This window comes from Myotis lucifugus, unplaced genomic scaffold, assembly GCF_000147115.1.
Source record: "Myotis lucifugus unplaced genomic scaffold, Myoluc2.0 scaffold_214, whole genome shotgun sequence".
In the NCBI taxonomy this organism is placed as follows: Eukaryota; Metazoa; Chordata; class Mammalia; order Chiroptera; family Vespertilionidae; genus Myotis; species Myotis lucifugus.
Window position 1 is genome coordinate 1258987 of NW_005871262.1, and position 19789 is coordinate 1278775.

The following is a 19789-nucleotide window of genomic DNA, read 5'->3' on the forward strand; positions in this document are numbered from 1 at the left end:
AATGAATAAAACTAAAAAAAAAAAGACCGTACCCTTTTATGTAATGATGTTTACTTTGAATTTATATTAGTTCACACAAACACTCCATCCATGCTTTTGTTCCGGCCCTCCGGTCCAGTTTAAGAACCCATTGTGGCCCTCAGTCAAAAAGTTTGCCCACCCCTGGTCCAGACAATAGTAGCTGAAGCAACTTCCCCATTTATTATTATGTAAATCCTTGCTGATGGGCTAGTCTGCCTGTTACTGGAAATTGCCTGCCAAGCGCTATGGGTGTATCCCAAACCAATAAAAGGTTGGTGAGGCCTGAGCACCAGTGGAAGTCCTTCCCCTTGAGTTGGACTTACCCGCCTGGCCCCCCAATATTTCCAAATTATTACTTGTCTCGTCTCTTTCATTTGTGTGCGGCCCCTCTTCCAGATCCTGAACCCTGAACCACGCGGGAAGTGGGGTGAACAAACAAACATACAACTCTACACAACTGAATTAGGAGCGGTGACTGGGGTTGAAAGCATCTCACTGCTGAAGAGAAAAGAGGTCTCAGGAGAGACTGGAATGATACCTTTCGTGGTGGTGTAAGATCCAGGACACTCTTGTGGGAGTGCTGTGCAAGGAGTACCCACAGTAAGAACAGTTGAGGGATTGCCCCTAAAACTGTTGCAATCATATGAGTGTGACTTCAGCAATCACATGAGGTGATTCTAATGTGTAGCCAGGGCTGAGGACCGCAGCCTTAGCAAGCAGGTCAGATTTGCCAATCAATTTCACCAACCTCAGCATATCAAGTTCTATTGTGTGATTTGCAGGTAGTGCAGATGCTATAGATGGAGATACATGTTTGCTTCAGCCCCAAAGGAATGTGCTTGATAAACTCAAGGAAAGGAGGGTGCAGCAGAAGTAAGACATTTTACCAAAGGCAGCTTGGGTTGCAGGCATTCTGATGAGAAATGTCTTCTTAGATGGAAGTTATCAATCTCAGGAAGAGAGAATGGACAACACTTGTTTCAACAGCAGATGAGTTTGGAAGACTAGAGTTATTGAGGTGTATCTTTTCACAGGATACCCCTAGGGCAAACTATAGTGGACTATATAAAAATAGGAAATGAGTGGGTCTTAAAAGCAAGGGAAAAGCAAAAGAAAGAGAGACACTCAACCTGGAAAACAATACATGACCTATCAGGTTTAGGAAATGTTAGGATCCAACTTAAAAGGCAGGTGAAATGAACAACTTACTGATCCTTACTGAATGGCAAGGGATAGAGTGAGAAATTCTGATTTAATTGTGGCCAATTGACTATTCCTGAAATGAAAGCAGTGGTTCTCAAACTTTAGCCTCCATCAGAATCACTTGAGTTAGTCACATTGCTATGCAGTCAATTATTGCAAAACCTAGTAACTTCAAACAATAAACATTTAATATTTCACAATTTCTGTTGGTCAGGAATCTAAGCACAGATTAATTGGGTGCCTCTGCTCAAGGTCTCTGTAAAGTTACAGTTCCGCTGCTGGCTGAGCTACAGTCTAAGTGAAGGCTTGACTGGAATTGGTTGTGGGAGAAGCTCCCGCATGTGGTTGCTGACAAGTCTTGGTTCCTGTCATCTGAGTCCCTCCATAGGCCGCCTCCGTGTCCTTACACCACAGCAGCTAGTGGTCTTATGGCCAGAGAGCCAGAGAGTGACTAAGATGGAAGCCACAGTCTTTATAGACTAGTTTTTAGCGGTGACATCTTATCCCTTCTACTGTTGTCTTTTCATTATAAAGTAGTCATGAAGTCCAGGCTATACTCAGAGGGTGGGGATTACACAAGGGCATGCATACCAGGAGATGGAGATCATGAGGACCATTCAGGAAGCGGCCTACCACCGCTCATTAGCACACAGATTGTGGGATTCTACCCCAGAGTTTCTGACTTAGCAGGGCTGGGGTGAGGCCTGAGAATTTGCATTTCTAACAAATTCCTTGCTGCTGTTGTTGTTCTGCTGGTCCGAGAACCACACTTTGAGAATTGTTGCTTTAAAAATACTATACCCAATCACAGAGAAGTAGACTATAGGACACAAAACAAGACAGACAAGAAGTCAATAGCTTTCCCTGGGAAAGAAAAGGATCAATAACTAGTGGGTAGCCCTAAACCAAATTCACAAGAGTCTAAATTTGGAAAAGAAAGGGAAACATAAAATTTTACCTGCCACTCTTTTTTAAAAAAAGATTTTTAAAAATTATTTTTTAGAAAGAGAGGAAGAGAGAGGGAGAGGGAGAGAAACATTGACGTGAGAGCAAAATATTGATTGGCTACCTCCTACATGCCAGAGATTGAGCCTGCAACCTGGGCATGTGTCCTGACCAGGAATTGAACTGGCAACCTTTTGGTGCATGGGGTGATGCCCAACCAACTGAGCCACATTGGCCAGGGCTACCTTCCACTCCTGATCAACAATATAGAACAAAGTCAGGAAAATTGACTTGAGTAAGAACTATGCTATCCTTTGCTAGTGTGGATGAAAAAAAAGGCCATATACTAAACCTGACAAGTTCATGGGAGGTCAGCTTGGCAGGCCCTACAAACTTGGAGACTGAAAGTAACCACATAGAATGTCTAAACATAAAATTTCTGGACTAAAAGTGGGTTGTGGCAGGCAGTCACAGCCTAGGCCTGTAGCTTTCCTGACAAAGGTAAACCTTCACCTTAAGTGAGCCTATTGTCTTTTTGAAAAATCTAAGATCATACCTTTGAAATATCAGCACAGTCTTCTTTCCTAGATCCCTCAGGGCAGAACTGCTGCACCAGAGCACTGAGATCACAGACCCCTCATTTTTATGTTGCTCCCACCCCCCGGCCCCTCCCACCAAGTACCATCTCTATGTGCTGTAATGTTGTTATTAATCATCCTGAACCCACCAATGTAAAAAGTATGTGTCTCCCCATTTCACTTTTTATCTAATCCAGAGTTTCCCCTGCTTTGTTTTCTCCCATCATTTTAATCCACCAACAGACTTCATGTAACCCTCCTTAATCTTCTCCTTAGATGTTACTATATATACAATAAGCTGTAAAACTGCCACTATCCAGAGCATTTTCTCAATCCACTGGGGTTTTGCTCCCCAGCAATTGTCGTCAGGTAGGCCCAAATAAACTCATAAAAATTCTCTACAGGTTTGGACATTTCTTACATTAACACTGGCTTCTGAAGGCTCCAGAGAAAATGGGATGTAAAGTAGAGAGGTTAGCCCTGGTACCTAACAAAATTTGGCAAGGTTTTCCATTACTTTTGTGGATAAAAAAATAAAATTAAATTAAATTAAAAAATTCTATGGAAAGTAACCTCACAGCATGGTGATCTGATGATAAATTCTTAACTGGGTAGGTCATGGTGGGTAGTCATGCCCCAGGCATACAACTTCTTTAGTAAAAGGATATTTTTGCCTAGAGATATCCTTTGTTTTTGTGCATCTAAGTTAACATACATTTGAAATGCCCCTTATTTATTTATTTATTTATCTATCTATTTATTTATTTATTTATTTTTACCCTCAGATTTTAAGGTTTATCTCTAAACTAGAGGCCCGGTGCACAGATTCATGCACGGGTGGGGTCCCTCAGCCTGGCCTGCACTCTCTCGTAATCCAGGACCCCTTGAGGGGATGTCAGACTGCTGGTTTTGGCCCGATCCCAGCAGTATGACATCCCTCTGAGGGATGTAGCAGTGCTGAAGCGGCAGGGGGCTAGGGAGGAGCCCCAGATGGGGCCACGTTCAGCTCTGCTGCCACTCATTCCACCACACTGCACTGTGCTTGCCACTGCCGCTGCCACTGCCACTTGGTAGTGCTGCTGTGGAGGCAGGAGAGGCTCCCACAGCATCTGCGCTCGCCAGCCATGAGCCAGGCTTCTGGCTGAGTGGCACTCCCGTTGTAGGAGTGCACTGACCACCAGGGGGCAGCTCCTGCATTGGGCATCTGCCCCCTTGTGGTCAGTGTGCGTCATAGCAGTGGCTTAGGCTTTTATAAATAGACTAGAGGCCCGGTGCACAAAAATTTGTGCACTCAGGGCGGGGGGGGTCCCTCAGTCCGGACTATGCCCTCTTGCAGTCTGGGACCCCTCGGAGGATGTCCACCTTCTGGCTTAGGCCTGCTCCCTGGGGGATCGGGCCCAAGCTGGCAGTCAGACATCCCTCTGGCAGCCCGGCAGCCCTTGGGGAATGTCCACTTACCAGCAGGGAGCAGACCTAAGCTGCAGTCGGACATCCTTAGTGCTGCTGAGGAGACATGAGAGGCTCCAGCCACCACCGCTGTGCTGGTAGCCGTCAGCCTGGCTTGTGGCTGAACAGAGTTCCCCCTGTGGGAGTGCACTGACCACCAGGGGACAGCTCCTGCATTGAGCATCTGCCCCTTGGTGGTCAGTGTGTGTCATAGTGACCAGTCATTTCCGGTCGTTCTGCTGTTAGGGTCAATTTGCACATTACCCTTTTATTATATAGGATAGAGGCCTGGTGCATGGGTGGGGGCCGGCTGGTTTGCCCTGAAGTGTGTCCTGGATCAGGGTGGGGGTCCCGCTGGGGTGCCTGTCCAGCCTGGGTGAGGGGCTGATGGGTGTTTGCAGGCTGGTCACACCCCCTTCAGGGTGGGGGTCCCCACTGGGATGCCTGGCCAGCCTGGGTGAGGGGCTGATGGCTGTTTTCAGGCTGGCCACACCCTCTTTAGGGAGGGGGGTTCCCACTGGGGTGCCTGGCCAGTCTGGTTGAGGGCCTGAGGGACGTTTTCAGGCTGGCCAAGCCCCCTGGTGATGGAAGCTCCCAGCCTCTCCTTTTTTCTTTTTTCTTTTTTTTATTCTGGGATTTATTTACCTTCTATAATTGAAACTTTGTAGCCTTGAGTGGAGCTCAGAGCTGGCCAGGGCGGGCAGGAAGCTTGGCTTCCTCCATCACTGGAGCAACCAAGCCTCCTGCTTGCTCCAGCTCCGTGGCTGCCGATCGTCACCTTGGTTGGGTTAATTTGCATATAGTCGCTCTGATTGGCTGGTGGGCGTGACTTAAGGCATAGCGAAGGTACGGTCAATTTGCATGTTTGTCTTTTATTAGTGTAGATTGTGGAACAAGAGGTTTCATCTTGTGTTAAAGGAATTTCAGGCAGCAACAAGCATGCAAGGTAAGAGGCCAGCCCACACACAGTCCTGTAGGCTGACACTTACTCATATGATCCACTCAGCCACTGCCCCCTTGGTTAAGACCTTCCTCTTAGGGAGCTGATATCCTGGGCAGCCTCTCAAGCTCCCCAATCTTCCTCTCGGAGAAAAGAAAATGTAAGCATTCTAATGTGTTCAACTGATTTGAGCATTTCTGTGCAGGGTGCCTCTTTTTTAGGCCACTCTGAAGAGTTACCATCCTGGAGAGTGCACATAATCTTGTTAACTATCTTGCCATTCAATCCATGCCTTGGTTTTTTCCACCTTTATGTAATCTCCCTTACATTCCATCCTTAATTCCAAATTCATAAAAGAAACTTCAAACTGCCATTCTGGGAAGCATCTGTCTAAGTCTGTGGAGATCTTGCTTCTAGGCTTATCCTTTGTTTGCTTCAAATGAACTTTTATAAATAAATGATTTACAGATTTGGACCTTTTCCACATTGACATTTGCTTGGTGTAGTCAGCAGAATTTCAAATAAACCCACCCAGAACCACCCTGCATAAATGAGTGGAACAAATCTCTCTCTCGCGCGCGCTCTCTCTCTCTCTCTCCTTCCCTCCTTCTCTCCCTCCCTCCTGTTAGGGTCACCGAAGGAGGAACGCCCGAGGACAAAGGGGTAAAGACTTATGAAATTTATTAGGTCACCTGGATACCAGATGGGCAGAGCCCCCAAATGGTGCCAGCCCCCAAAAACAGAGAGTCAGAGGTTTTTAAAGGACTCTAGGCAGGCTTTTTCTGGGCGGAGAATTCTCTGTGCAGGTGAGGATTCTGGGAAACTCCGGAGGGGAGAGATAATGGTCTTAGCAAGTGGAATGTGGTCTCAGCAAGTGGAATGTCCATCGTGAAGTGGCCTAAAGCTCAGTTCCCAGGGGAGGGGGCACTGATTCAATTATTTGATCAAACCTATTACCTTCCTTTCTCTCTCTGTAAGAGCAATAAATTTAAAAAAATTTTCTTTATAGTAGTGGCTCTTAATAGTCTGAGTCATGCCTCTGTTTGTTAGGCCCAGTTCAGCCTGTGACGTGGCCCTTTTATCAGTGGTCTAATGCCTCCCAGGTCCAGAGGGCAGGACCTGCACTGTCTGCAAGGTGACCCCTTTGAAACAGTCAAGAAATGCCGTGGGGCAATCAGCTCTGAGGAATGAATGGTGAATTCAGTTCCTGCTCCTCTCTATCAGTTAGGACTCATAAGAGCACAAGCGCCAGAAAAACCACCCCAGCAGGCTGAAGAGAGGGGATGACCCTCTCACGTAACTAAGAGGTCCAGACAGCAGGCGCTGCTCAGTGCCGGGACTCAGGTGATGTCAGTGACCTGCTCTTTTTTTGTCTCTTCACTGTTATTGTGCACCCTGTAATCTGGCTTTATTCTCAAACAACTGCTTTAGACTTCCTATCTTCTATTCAAACCCAGCTAGAGAGAGCCTGCTTTTTAAGTAGCTTAAACAAAGTCCCACATTAAGCCTCAGGAGTCTCCCCCACTCCCCCCTGCCGCCCCAGGTGGCCAGCCTTGGGTGATGTGACATCTTTAATCCAATCACTAAGGCTTAGGGTGATGGGCTGTCCTGACTGGCTTAGCCAAGGTCACCTTCTCCAAGCCATGGTTCAAAAGGTAAAGTCACCTTCCCTGAAAACAGGTGGAATGGGAGGAAGGGAGGGGGCGTCGTCACATGAATTATTATCTTGTTTTTATCATCAGAAGGCGGGCACACTCTGATTTGTGAGTCAGCACCAACCTCAGGGATTTTCCCGTGGTGTTACCTCCACCTGGACAATGCGATGTGAGAAACACACAGGGCCAAGGGCTAGCATTCCTCAGCACAGTGATTCCCAAAGTGGGCGCTACCGCCCCCTGGTGGGAGCTGCAGCGATGGGGGCGGGGGGGGGGGCGGTGATGGCCACAGGTGCATTTGTTTTAACTTTTTTTGTATTACCTTTCTATTCTGAGTTCAATGAATAGTTTCATAATTTCAAACTTCAATGTTTCTAATTTACACCTTTCTTTACTATATTTTACGAAAAAGGTAGAAACATTAATACATATATCTTTCTGTTTAATTGCTATTAAAATTTTAAAAAAATTAATTTCCAGGGGGCGCTGAGTAATATTTTTTCTGGAAAGGGGGCGGTAGGCCAAATAAGTTTGGGAACCACTGCCTCAGCACCATTCATGGCATGGCGAGTGGAGTGGCCGGAGTGGAGTGGCCAGGACAGGCAGGCATTTCACTTAATCTGTTCCTCAGGGGCCTGGATTCCGCAGGCATTTGGGTAAAAGGAAAACATGTTGTTATTCATGATGAAAAGACTTCACTAAGAGGGTAGAGCCTGTTGACTAGGAAACCCTTTATATTCTGAGCACCTTGATGGGTGTGATTAAGTCTTGAAAGAACTGAGCTGCTCTACCCCATAGAGGGAGGTTTGGACCTCCAGCTGAGGGATCCTTGGGAAGGGATCTCCAGGAAAGGGATAGGGTGGACAAATGAGAAATGCCAAGGAAAGAGGGACCAGTGAGAGAAAGAAGATCAGTGACTCCAAGAGGTGAAGGTCAAAGGGCAACTACCTCTAGGAGTGAGGTCAAGAGCGTTTCAAGGAAAGGGTTGAACATGTCAAGGTTATTGCTCCACAGAAATCTCTTCGGCTGCCTGAAATCTCCACAAAAGTTCACTGACCTAACGAAGGCTTTGGTTGAAGGATGCTTTCATGTGGTTTTGTTTGGTTGCTTTTCATTTACTGGGAATCAAGAAGGGGGCTGGGTTATATATCTGCTTAGATCCCTGGAACCAAAAGCACAGGTGGACGCAGACGTGACTTTGAGAGAGAACCCTGCACCGGCAAATCCCAGATGTTGTAGGAGTCTTAGGACTTTTAGAGGAAGTCTAATTGAGTTACAGGTCTGCAGTTCCTTTGGGAATCAGTTGGATATCAAAATCCCAGTGCCTAGGCCCCAGCCCTGACCAATTAAGTCAGAAGTTCTCAGAGTGCAAAGCAGGCATCAGTATTTTTTAATGCTCCTCCGGTGATGGCATAGGCAGCCATGCCCGAGATTACGGGGACTCCAGCTGCCATTTTGTTGTTGTTATTAATCCTCACCTGAGGATATTTTTTAAAAATATGTTTTTATTGATTTTAGAGAAAAAGAGAGGGGAAGAGAAGATACAAACATTGATCGGCTGTCTCCTGCAAGCCTCCTACTGGGGATCGAGCCTGCAACCCAGGCACGTGCCCTGACCAGGAAATGAACCTTCGATCTCTTGGGTTCGTGGGTCAATGCTCAACTGCTGAGCCACACCAGCGGGGCATCTGAGGATATTTTTCTATTGATTTTTAGAGAGGGTGGAAGGAAGGAAATTGGGGGGGGGGGGGAGGAGAAAAAGAGAGAGACATCGATGTGAGAGAGACACATTGATCGTTTGCCTCCCACAAACGCCTGACTGGGGCCGGGGATCAAACCTGCAACCCAGGTACATGCCCTTGACCAGGAATGGAACCTGCAACTTTTCAGTGCACAGGGTGATGCTCCAACCACTGAGCACACCAGCCAGGGCTCTGACTGACATCTGAATGACCCTGAGTGTGTCTGACCCTGGGCTACAGAAACCTCTGTATCATCTGACACCCTCCCCCGTCCCCCCCCTACCCCCCTTGCCTCCAGAGACCCAATACCAAGGGCGAGAGAGCAGGACTGCTTAGAAGTGTCTGCTCCTTGTTCGGCTACCATTTCATGAACTGTTTCTCAGTTTTATGTGTGTTTGTCCACATGGCAGAGTATAATGAAGAGAAGCAGGTGAATTATCGCTTTAGTTTCTAGGGAACCTCAGCCATCACATCAGCCCCTGGGGTCTGATCAGCTCAGCACATCTGGCGGAAACCTATGGCTCTGCAGAAACTTGCTGAGGGAGGCCCTGGGCTATGGGATCCGTCTGACTCCTCCCTACTGTCAGCCCTGCTCACAGTCTGACTTCTTTTCTACCGCAGCAGCCAAGTCTCCAGAGCCAGCAGCATAGGTCCCTTCCTTTTTTCCTTGGTTCCCAGTCCCCCTCCATGACTCAGTCATCCGAAATGGGGCAGCATATTCCCTAACATGCCCACTATGGCCGTCCGTGTCAGCTCTCTCCTCTCGTCTGCCCTCCAGAGCCAGTGGGACAGGAGCTCCTGGTAAAGTAACTGTAAACCCTCAGGCACATCCCCGAGACAGTGAACAACTCCAGGAGTAGCTGATGTCACGTTTTATTGCGTAAAGTGGAAGCAGAACGTGCACCGGGCACAGGTGCATCTAGAAAGCACTCTACAGAAAGAAGCAAGGGAGAGCCACTTAGCTGGTCACACAATGCTCAGGAAGCTTCTCCGTTTGTCTCCTGAGGCCAGCACACTGAGGGGGCCCCACCAGGGAGGGGGCATGCAAGCGAGAGGCAGCCTGCACGGCCCCACCTGTCACATCTCCTCTATGCGTCCTGGCAGCTGGACTTCACCAAGGAGGTCTTGCCCAACCAGGGGACAGTGTATACCTGGAAAGAGCAGAGTGCTTCCTGCAAAAGGGAAACGAGAGAGACGGTCAGTTAGGGCTTCAGTCAAAAAGGAAACGGCCCAGCACGATGTCTTCGAAGTGCAGGTGAGGAGCTGTGGTTGTTTGGTGGACCTCTCCGCCCCCAACCCTGCGGAGCCCCCGATAACGATGCAGGGCTCACCCGGGGCCTCTTGGTGACCCCTCCCATTACTCCAAGTCCAGGAGATCTTCATCCCCCTGTCCCTGCAGGAATCCACACTGGTGTAGCCCCAGCATGGCCCTTTAAGGAGCAGCCCAGCAAAGCCACACAGCCCCAGAGGGTGCAGGGTATCAGCCAAGTTCCCTCCACCTCCAGTGGGCTGGCACTGAGACAGGAAAACCTCCTGAAAGAGTCAGTGTGTTTGGGGAGGTGACAAGCAGATGGAGGTCTCCTCAGCGGCTGAGACATCCCAAGAACCAGTCAAGCCCAGGGTAGAGTCTGGTGTTCAGTGAGCAGGGCAGCATGGGTGGGCTTCTCCCGTACAGGCCTCTAATTCCCTCTAATCTGTTCCAGTGGCTGAGTCTGGGATTAAAGGGCCCTATCTCCACCCTGCTGCTTCCTTCAGTCAGCAGGCAACAATCCCCCAGAGCATATGGTGCTCGAAGGTCCCAGCTCAAATGCCCTTATAAATTCAAATTAGGAACCTGTACACACAAACTGACACCCTTTCCCCCCCACACCCCAGCCCCTGCATACTCCACCCAGGCCACAGCACTCACCCATGACATATCCCCAGGGCACAGTCCCACCCCTCTGCCCTGTATGCCTGGCCCCTGGCCCACATCAAGTACATACCTTCCTCAGGTGCGGCTGCACGTGGAAGGGACAGCTGGCCAAGTTCGGCTGGGACTTGGTACATGTGGTTCGACCGATTTCCACATCCAAGAAGTAGTTCAGTCCAGCCACGAGCTGTGCACATAAAGGGAAGGATTGGTTTTCATTAACTGCCCACGTCACCCAGGCAGGTACCTTCCTGTTAGCGTGCATTGGGCCAGCATTCAGGGGTTGCCAGAGCCAACACCCAGGAGGCACCCAGCCACCTCCTGAAGGCTGCCCAAGTCCATGTGCCCCAGGTCCTCCTTGTAACTTGTTTACGGAGCAGCTCTGACAAGGTGAGTCACACAGCCTGGCAGAAGAGAGGCAGGAAATAGAAGGTGGAGCCAGACATCAGCATTCTGCCAGGAGCTGGAGGTGCAGCTCTGGGGAACTAGCCAGGGTATCAGCAAATCTACTGTGTCAGCACCAGGAACCAGGGCAGGGACTAAGGCAAAATGACAGCTCTGCCGGGGCCATGGCTGGTTCTGCCTCAGGAAGACTCACCTGGCAATGCCCTTGAATTTACAGTCCAGTTGGTAATATCCAACCCATCGAGACTCTCATTCCATGTAACCAGGTTATTCATGCCCCCACTGAGCAGATGCTTCACACACACACACACACACACACACACACACACACACGCCAATAAAAGATGCCCCTGGGATGCCTGCCTTTCAAGTTATTTGTGAGGGGAACACTCCTAGTGTGCCACACACTCACACCTTGTGTCTTTTACATTTGAGATTACAGATGTGAAACCTGTGCTCACACAGGCAGCCCCCAGACACACCTCCTGAGAACTCGGAGAACCTCGAGATGAGGGGCCCAGACCAGGCTCTGGACTCTGTCCTATGGATGCCAAGCAAGTCCTACGATCCCTCTGCTGTTGGTTTCTCTCTTTTCTTTCTGTTTTTTAAATTTATCTTCATTGTCAAAAGTAATACAGATGTGCCCTTGGTGTCAGTTTCCCACATGGGCCGATGAGTTGTGACACCAAGCTGGGGTCACAGTGGAGAGGAGCTGGCTGACAGGGACCTGGTGAGCAAGGAGTGCACGTCCCATCCAAAGGGGCCAGTGCCAGCCAACGGCTGCAGGAGAAATGTGAACAATCTTGACCCATCGCCTGACGTTTCCAGAGGAGGCGAGAACAGGCTCTAAACACTGGCCTGCAGCAGGCACCACACGTTGCTGCTGCGTGGCCATGCTCTGCTCTTCCGTGGTCTAAATTCCAGCCTTCCTCCAAGGACAAGCTCAAGGCCCAGCAGCCCCTCCGGATGCGCCCTCCAATCCCCTTCTGGACTCTGCTGACTGCTCTCCCTATCGGGCCAGAACCTCGGGGCGGGCTGGCAGAGGCAGGGTCAGGTGGCCCTCTCTACCCCAGCAGACACTTACTACCTCTGGCTTCTGGTGGTGGGGTACCCATCTAAGGGGGGGGCGAGGAATGAGACTTCAAAACCCAGAGCCTCCTCCAGAGGTCTGACCTCTGGAGGGGAGAACAGTCCAGGGGCCTTTCCTCCAGGACCTCTCAGCAGCTCTGGATTCTTAGGCAAGACCCTCTGCCGTAGCATCTGCCTGGATACCGCAGGCTTATCCTGGACTCCTCTGTGTTTGCCGGTTCCCTCAAGGCGACCAGGGGAGCAGTGAGGGCCCCAACTCAGTGCCTGAGGCCCCCAATACCATGGCACAGAGAGGACAGGGAGGTTGGTGTAGTGGCACCTGTTGAGAGGAGACTCAGAGAACATTCCTCGTTTGCATGTCCCAAATCTTATCCTGAGGAGACCTCAGGGCCACACAAACGGAGTGCCAGTCCGCACATTTAGGCCGGACCCTTCACAAATGCCAAGGTGAAGAGGCAGGCAGACAGGCTGCTCCAGGGAAAGGGGCTGCAGTGCAGGAACCGGGAGTGTCCCTGGCTACAGAGGACCCCGGTGGACCTGTCACAGACATCTGATAAGTCTATGCATTAGGTCATTGTTTCAGGGTTGATTCCTGCTGTTCAAAATTGTACTGCGATTCTTTTTAAAAATGCCTGTTTTTAGGAAATATATACTCTCAAATGGTTCAGAGAAATAAATGCATATATGTACCCCCACACACATGTGGGGAGGAAGCGAGGTGGATAAAGCAAACAGGGCAACATTTGGACTAATCTGGGGGAAGAATCTACAGGATTCTATGTTCCAGTTTTGCACGTTCTGTGTAAGTCTGAAGTTATGTCAACATGAAAAGTTAAGAGGAATAAAGTGTTAAAAAACCATTCAGTGGCACAGCTGGAGGGCAGCCGGGAGGCAGTCCGTTTCTCCTTCCCTGTGGTCATTAAGTTGCCAACTCACTCTGACTCCCCAATCCCATGGCCTGGCGGGGAGATAAGGGGGCTGGACCGCAAGCCCTGTCCTTGCGGGGCTGGTGCTTGGAAACATAAGCGAAGGCCTGGCACGGACCCAGAGTGCCCGCGACCCGCTGCCAGGCCCGGGGAAGAAGCCCGTGATCTGGGGGTCACATGAGAGACCAGAGACACTGCGGGGCTGGGAAGCACTGGCGGGGGGACCATCCCGCGAGTTGGGCGCTTGGGGCGGGGATGATCGCGTCACAAGGGCCACGCCTCCCGGGGCGCAGGCCCCTCCTCCCCATCGCCTCGCCCTGCCCCCCGGCCCCCTGGCCTCCCGGCCCCTCGGCCCCCGATCCTCCCAGCCCCCCGACCCCCGGACGCACCTGCTTGCGGGCGCGCACCACCCGCATGGCGCGGCTGTGGAAGGCGTCGTTGCTCGCCTTGTTGTACTCGCTCAGGGCGAAGTTGAGCGCCTGCTGCACGCCCTCCTCGTTCACGTCCGCCTCCGCCAGGCCGCCCACCAGGCGAGGCCTGCCCGCGGTGGCGCCGGCCGCAGGGCTCGCGGTCAGGGCCAGGGCCAGGGCGAGGGCCAGCAGGAACAGCGGGGCGCGCGAGAGCCCGGCCATGGTCGCCTCCAGGAGAAGGAACCGGAGCGAAGAGACGAGTGTGGAGGGTGCGATCCAGAGGCCGCGAGCTCCGCCCGCCCGCAGAGGCTTTTATGCCGCGCGCCCCGCCCCGCCCCGCCCTCCGCTCCTCCTTTTCCGCCCGTCACATCCCCACCCCCTTTCCGCAGACCGGCCCCTCGCGGGGCCCTGCCCCGTTTCAGTCCTCGGGTCCTGCTTCTCCAGCCAGCTCCCTTCGCCGCCTCTTTGTCACCATCTCCAGCCTTAACAATCCTTCCCCTCCTCCCGGCTCCTCCGCACCCTGAGCCCTGCCCCTCGGCCCAGTCCGGGCTTAGCCGCCGAAGTGCGTCCGGGCTCCTCCCCCACCCGTTTCAGGCGCTCCCCACCCTCCCAGGCCTCCTCCAGGGTGCGCCGAAGCTCAGCTCCTTCTGGCCACCCTTCTCTGGGCCTGAACAGCTGGTAACCCCTGAATTCTAATTTATTCTTTTAAAAGGGAAAAATCGGTGTCTTGGTCTCTGAGCAGTGGGTCGAATTCTGGGGATGCCAGAGCACGGGCACGATTTCAAAGGCTGGGGAAGATGCCATCTGCGCCTTGTACTGGGGAGTATCTTTGCCGAACATAAGTGAAGTACTTAACCTCTAATTGGTAAAAAGTTCGGGTTCTCTTTTGCACAACTCATGTAATTTATTCAACAAACCTTTCTTGGGCTTCTCCCAGGCCAGGAGGTCTAGGGTTTGTGTGTAACAGGTGGCGAGTGGGCAAGTGAGCCTTGGACTTGACATTGTAGAGGGGCTGCCCTATAGAGATGTAACCGAGTCCATGTGTAGCTTTCTGTTTCCTAGTAGACACGTTAAAGAATGTAAAAAGATACAGATGTTTAAGAATATGTATATTTGATATGTTAACTGAAAAAAAAAACACAACAAGGTGAGAAGTGACAAGTGTTGATTTGCGATTCAAAAGAGCAGCTATTCCAGAAGCACTGTTTTAGGCAGAAACTCATAGGGTTTCTATTAGAGGTGAAGGTGAGGGGTCTTTATGATAAAGGGAAGGGGGTAATTACTTGAAATGAAGGAAGACATTTCTATGGGTGTTAATAAACTAAGGAAGGAATTTCTACAGATGCAGATAAGCTAACAGTGATATTTGTCCTAAAAATGTAACTGATTTTTAGTTCTGTAGTTATGACCTCTGCTTCCCTGTTTTGACTCCGGGAAAGAAAATACCTGCCAAGGACGGCTTCTTGTGGTTGACTGGGCCCAAGTGTAAAACTGGAGTCTGGCAGCTACTGTGGCAGAGACCTTTGCACAGTGCCTACCAGAGAGAAGCCACAGGCTGAGCGGTCAGCCTGTGCAACGCTCCTGCATCGTGAGGCAGCCCTGGTAAGAGAGTTCTTAGGATTGAAATTCAACCAATAGAGCCGAGACCTTCCTGTCCAATTTGAGACTAGGGAGGGCTATTTGGGCCAATCAAATTGTGATGATTTGGAGTCCTCAGTTGCATAGCAAGGGGCCAGTCAGGGACAGGGGATGAGCATTATGATATGAGCCAGCTTCCTTGCAAGACTGTTTCCCCAGCTGAACTCTGAACCAGAACCTTCACACTGAGGGCACCTCACCTGGGCCACTTCTCCAAAGTTGTTTCAAAATCCTGCTGTTCCAAACTAGTTTCACCAGAAACGGGGGTAGGGGGGGGGGTTGGGGGGGGGCGGAGGTGGGAGACAGAGAGGACTCAAATAAAATCAGAAATGAAAGAGGAGAGGTAACAACTGACACCAGAGAAATAAAGGAGATCGTGAAGAAATATTAGGGACAACTATATGCCAACAAGTTAGACAATCTGGATGAAATGGATTAATTCCCAGAAACATACAATCTTGCAAAACTGATTCAGGAAGAATGGGAAAATCTGAATAGATAGATTAAAACTAATGAAATGCAAGCAGTAATCAAGACAAAACAAAACAAACAAACAAAAATCCTCCTGAATAACAAAAGTCCTGGGCCAGATAGCTTCACGGGTGACTTTTAACAAACACTCAATGAAGAACTAACACCTGGCCTTCTCAAATTATTCCAAAAATTTCCAAAAGGAGAGACAACTTCCAAGCTCTTTTTGTGAAACCAGCATTATCCTAATTCTAAAACCAGATAAAGACACTACAGAGAAAGAAAATTATAAGCCAATATCTCTGATGAGCAGGGATACTAAAATTCTCAACAAAATATTAGCAAACTGGGTCTAGCAATACATTAAAGAGATCATACACCAGGATCAAGTGCAATTTACTCCAGAGACGCAAGGTTGGCACAATATCCGAAAATCAATAAACTTGATACTCCACATAAACAAAATGAAGGATAAAAACAACATGACTGTATCAATAGATTCAGAAAAAGCACTTGATAAAATCTAGCGCCCATTTATGACAAAAACATTCAGCAAAGTGGGAATAGAGGAATCATCTCAGCATAATAAAGGCCTTATATGATAATCCCACAGCTGACATCATGCTCAATGGGCAAAAACTACAAGCACTCCCCTTAAGATCAGGAACAAGACAGGGATATCCATTTTCACAACTCTTATTCAACATATAAATGGAAGTCCTAGCCCCAGCATTCAGATGAGAAGAAGATATCCAAATAGGAAAGGAAGAAGTAAACTGTCATTATTTGCAGATGACATGATACTGTATACAGAGAACCATAAAGATTCTACCAAAAACTACTAGAAGTGATAAATGAATTCAGTAAAGTAGCAGGATACAAAATTAATATCCAGAAGTCAGTTGCATTTTTAGGCACTATCAGAAAGGGAAGCTAAGAAAACAGCCTCTTTCACAGTTGCTTAAAAATATAACATAGAAATAATTTTTTTTTCAATTAGCAATAATTGAGCCTCGGATAAACCTCATTGGCTATGACACTGCACAAAGCTGACCTAGAAATAATTTAACCCAGGATGTAAAAGACCTCTACTCAGAAAATTATAAGACACTGAAGAAAGACATTGAGGAAGATACAAATAAGTGGGAGTAAATACTGTGTTTATGGATAGGAAAAATTAACATCACTAAAATGTCCATACTACCCGGAGTGATCTATAGATTCAACGCAATTCCTATCACGATACCAATAGCATATTTCACAGAACTAGAACAAATATTCCAAAAATTTACATGGAACCACAAAAAATCCCAAGTCGCCTGTCAGGTATGGTTCAATGGTTGAGTGTTGACCTATGAGCTAGGAGGTCACAGTTCAATTTCTGTTCTGGGCACATGCCCGGGTTGCAGGTTCGATCCCTAGTAGAGGGCATCATGCAAGAGGCAGCTGATCAGTGGTTCTCTCTCTTCATTGATGTTTTTATCTCCCTCTCCCTTTCTCTCTGAAATAAATAAATAGATATATATATATTAAAAATCCGAAGTCATCACAGCAATCTTGAGAATAAAGAACAAAGTTGGAGGAATCATGCTACCTAATAGCAAAGTATACTACAAAACCATAGTAATCAAAACAGCATGGTACTGGTATAAAAAAAGATAAATGGAACAGAATAGAGAGCCCAAAATATACCTACACTTTTATGGTCAATTAATATTTGAAAGAGGCAAGAACACGCACTGGGGTAAAAATAGTCTATTCAATAAATGGTGTTGAAAAAATTGGACTGATATGTGCCAGCAAATGAAACTAGACCACCTTTCGCCCTGGCCAGCGTGGCTTAGTTGGTAGGGTGTTGTCCCGTGCACCTAAAGGTTATTGGTTCAATTCCCAGTCAGGACACATGCCTGGGTTGTGGGATCAATCCCTGGTAGGGGCATGCAGGAGGCAGCTGATTGATGTTTCCCTTTCACATCAGTTTCTCTCTCTCTCTCTCTCTCTCTCTCTCTCTCTCTCTCTCTCTCTCTCTCCCCCTCTCCTTTTCTCTCTTTCTAAAAATCAATAAAATATTAGAAAAAAAGAATAAACATAATGAATTAAAAGCTTAAATGTCAGAATCATAAAACATAGGCAGTAAAATCTCGGATATTTCTTGTAGCAATATTTTTTCTGATATACTGTCTCTCCTTGGTCAACGGAAACAAAAGAAAAAAATAAACAAATGGGACTACATCAAATTAAGAAATCTTTTCACAGCAAAATAAAAAAACCCATCAACAAAATGAAAAGACAACCCACTGAATGGGAGAACATATTTGCCAATACATCTGATAAAGGGTAAATATTCAAAATGTACAAAGGACTTATAAAACTCAACACCAAAAATACAATCCAATTAAAAAATTGGAAAAGGGCCTGAATAGACATTTTTCCCAACGAGGACATACAGATGGCCAATAGATAAATGAAAAGATGGTTAAAGTCTCTAAATATCAGTGAAATACAAATTCAAACCACAATGAGATATCACCTCACACCAGTCAGAATGGTTATCATCAATAAATCAACAAACAATAAATGTTAGCGAGAATGTGGAGAAAAGGGAGACCTGGAGAACTGTTGGTGGGAATGCAGCCACTGTGGAAAGAAGTGTGGAGTTACCTCACAACATAAAAAAATGGAACTGCCTTATGACCCAGCAATTCAACTCCTGGGAATTTATCTGAAGAAACCCAAACCATTAATTCAAAAGAATATCTGCACCCCTGTGTTCATTGCATAGTTATTTACAAGAGCCAGTCTTTGGAAGCAGCCCAAGTGCCCCCCAGTAGGTGAGTGAGTAAAGACGTTGTGGTACATTTACACAATGGGATACTACTCGGCCACAAAACAGAGCTTGGATGAACCTGGAGGGTAGTTTTATGCTAAATGAAATAAGCCAGTCAGAGAAGGACAAGTATTATATGATTTCACTTATTTGTGGAATCTAATGAACAAAATAAACTAACAAAATGGAAACAGAGAACAGACTGACAGCTGTCAGAGGGGATGAGGGGTTGGGGAGCTGGGTGAAAAAGGTGAATGGATTAAGAAAGAAAAAAAAAATCCTAAACCAAACAAAAACCAGCAACTCATAGACACAGAAAGCAGTATGATGATTACCAGAGGGAAAAGGGGGATAAATGGTGATGGGAAAAAAAATTCTGCTGTTTCTCAGCTGTGCTGTTTCACAATTCAGCTTTTTTAACCAAATGGCATCTCTCTCCCATTCCTGCACCCCAAATTGAGGACTCCTTTTGGCATTGAATTGGCATCCATGACCTTTGGTTGACATCTGTTAGTTTTGCAAACAGTTGTTTGGAATACAGTACTGCTGTAGGGTTAGTTCAAGGGTTATTTTGCCCAGTTTTAGTATTCAGAGGTTTGAGGAGTAAGATCTTCAAGGCACTTTTTTGGGGGGATGGCAGCTTTGACACCATTTTGAAGTGACTCAGTTTATATAAGTTTTTACAAATCCATAATGTTATTTCAAAAATATGCAAGCAATTGTTTTCTTCAAACTATATGTATATATTTTAAATGTATTTATTAATTTGAGAGAGAGAGAGAGAGAGAGAGAGAGAGAGAGAGAGAGAGAGAGAGAGATCGGTCTGCTACCCCACTCATCCATGCATTCACTGGTTTTTCTCTTGTATGTGCCACAACCAGGGATTGAACCCACAACCTTGGCATATTGGGATGATGCTCCAACCAACCAAGGGTTTGCAAACAATTGTTAATGAGATGTTTTACATTCTTCTCTCTGTGCTAAGTCTATGGAATCCTGTGTACATATTTTACACTTAGAGCAGGTATCGATTCAGACTGTTCTTATTCTTAGCTTCCATGGCCAAATATGACTGGTGGTTGTGGTATTGCATGGCCCAAATTTAGGGTGTGTGTGTGTATGTGTGTGTGTGTGTGTGTGTGTGTGTAGGGGGGTAGTGATCAATAATTAAGATCAGGGTGTGATAGGCACTTTGTTGGAAGTAAAATAAAATGGTGAAAGAGAGAGATGATTAATGCTGGACACAGTTCAGGGAGACCTCTTTGAGATGACAGACATTTAAGCTGAAACCTGAAGGACAAAAAAGTCCTGCTGAGACCAGAGAAAGAGAGCTTCAGGCACTGAGTCCAACCAGTGCAAAGGTCCTGAGGTGAGGTAACGAGAAGGAATTGGAGGCTGTTTAAGCAGGGCAAGGATCTGATCCAGAATCTCAGCTCAGCAGCTGTGTGGACAATAAACTGTGGGTGGGGGTCATGGGAAGAAGATGCAGGGAGACCCCTACCAGGATGGTGCAGGGGAAGGTGGGAAGGAGACAGTGAAGAGAGCAGGCAACTGGGAGAACGTGTGTCGACGCACAGCTGC

At 47.8% G+C, this 19789-nt stretch overlaps 1 protein-coding gene across 1 annotated transcript; it reads right to left on the minus strand.

The window, feature by feature from the left end:
• Positions 1-9387: 9387 nt before the first annotated feature.
• LOC102430344 (cystatin-C-like) lies at positions 9388-13573 on the minus strand. Its single transcript, XM_006097936.3, has 3 exons — positions 13252-13573; positions 10516-10629; positions 9388-9702 (listed from the first exon to the last, which is right to left on the minus strand). Exons 1-3 carry the CDS (start codon positions 13492-13494, stop codon positions 9619-9621), a joined length of 441 nt encoding a protein of 146 aa, XP_006097998.1. The 5' UTR covers positions 13495-13573; the 3' UTR covers positions 9388-9618.
• Positions 13574-19789: the final 6216 nt, after the last annotated feature.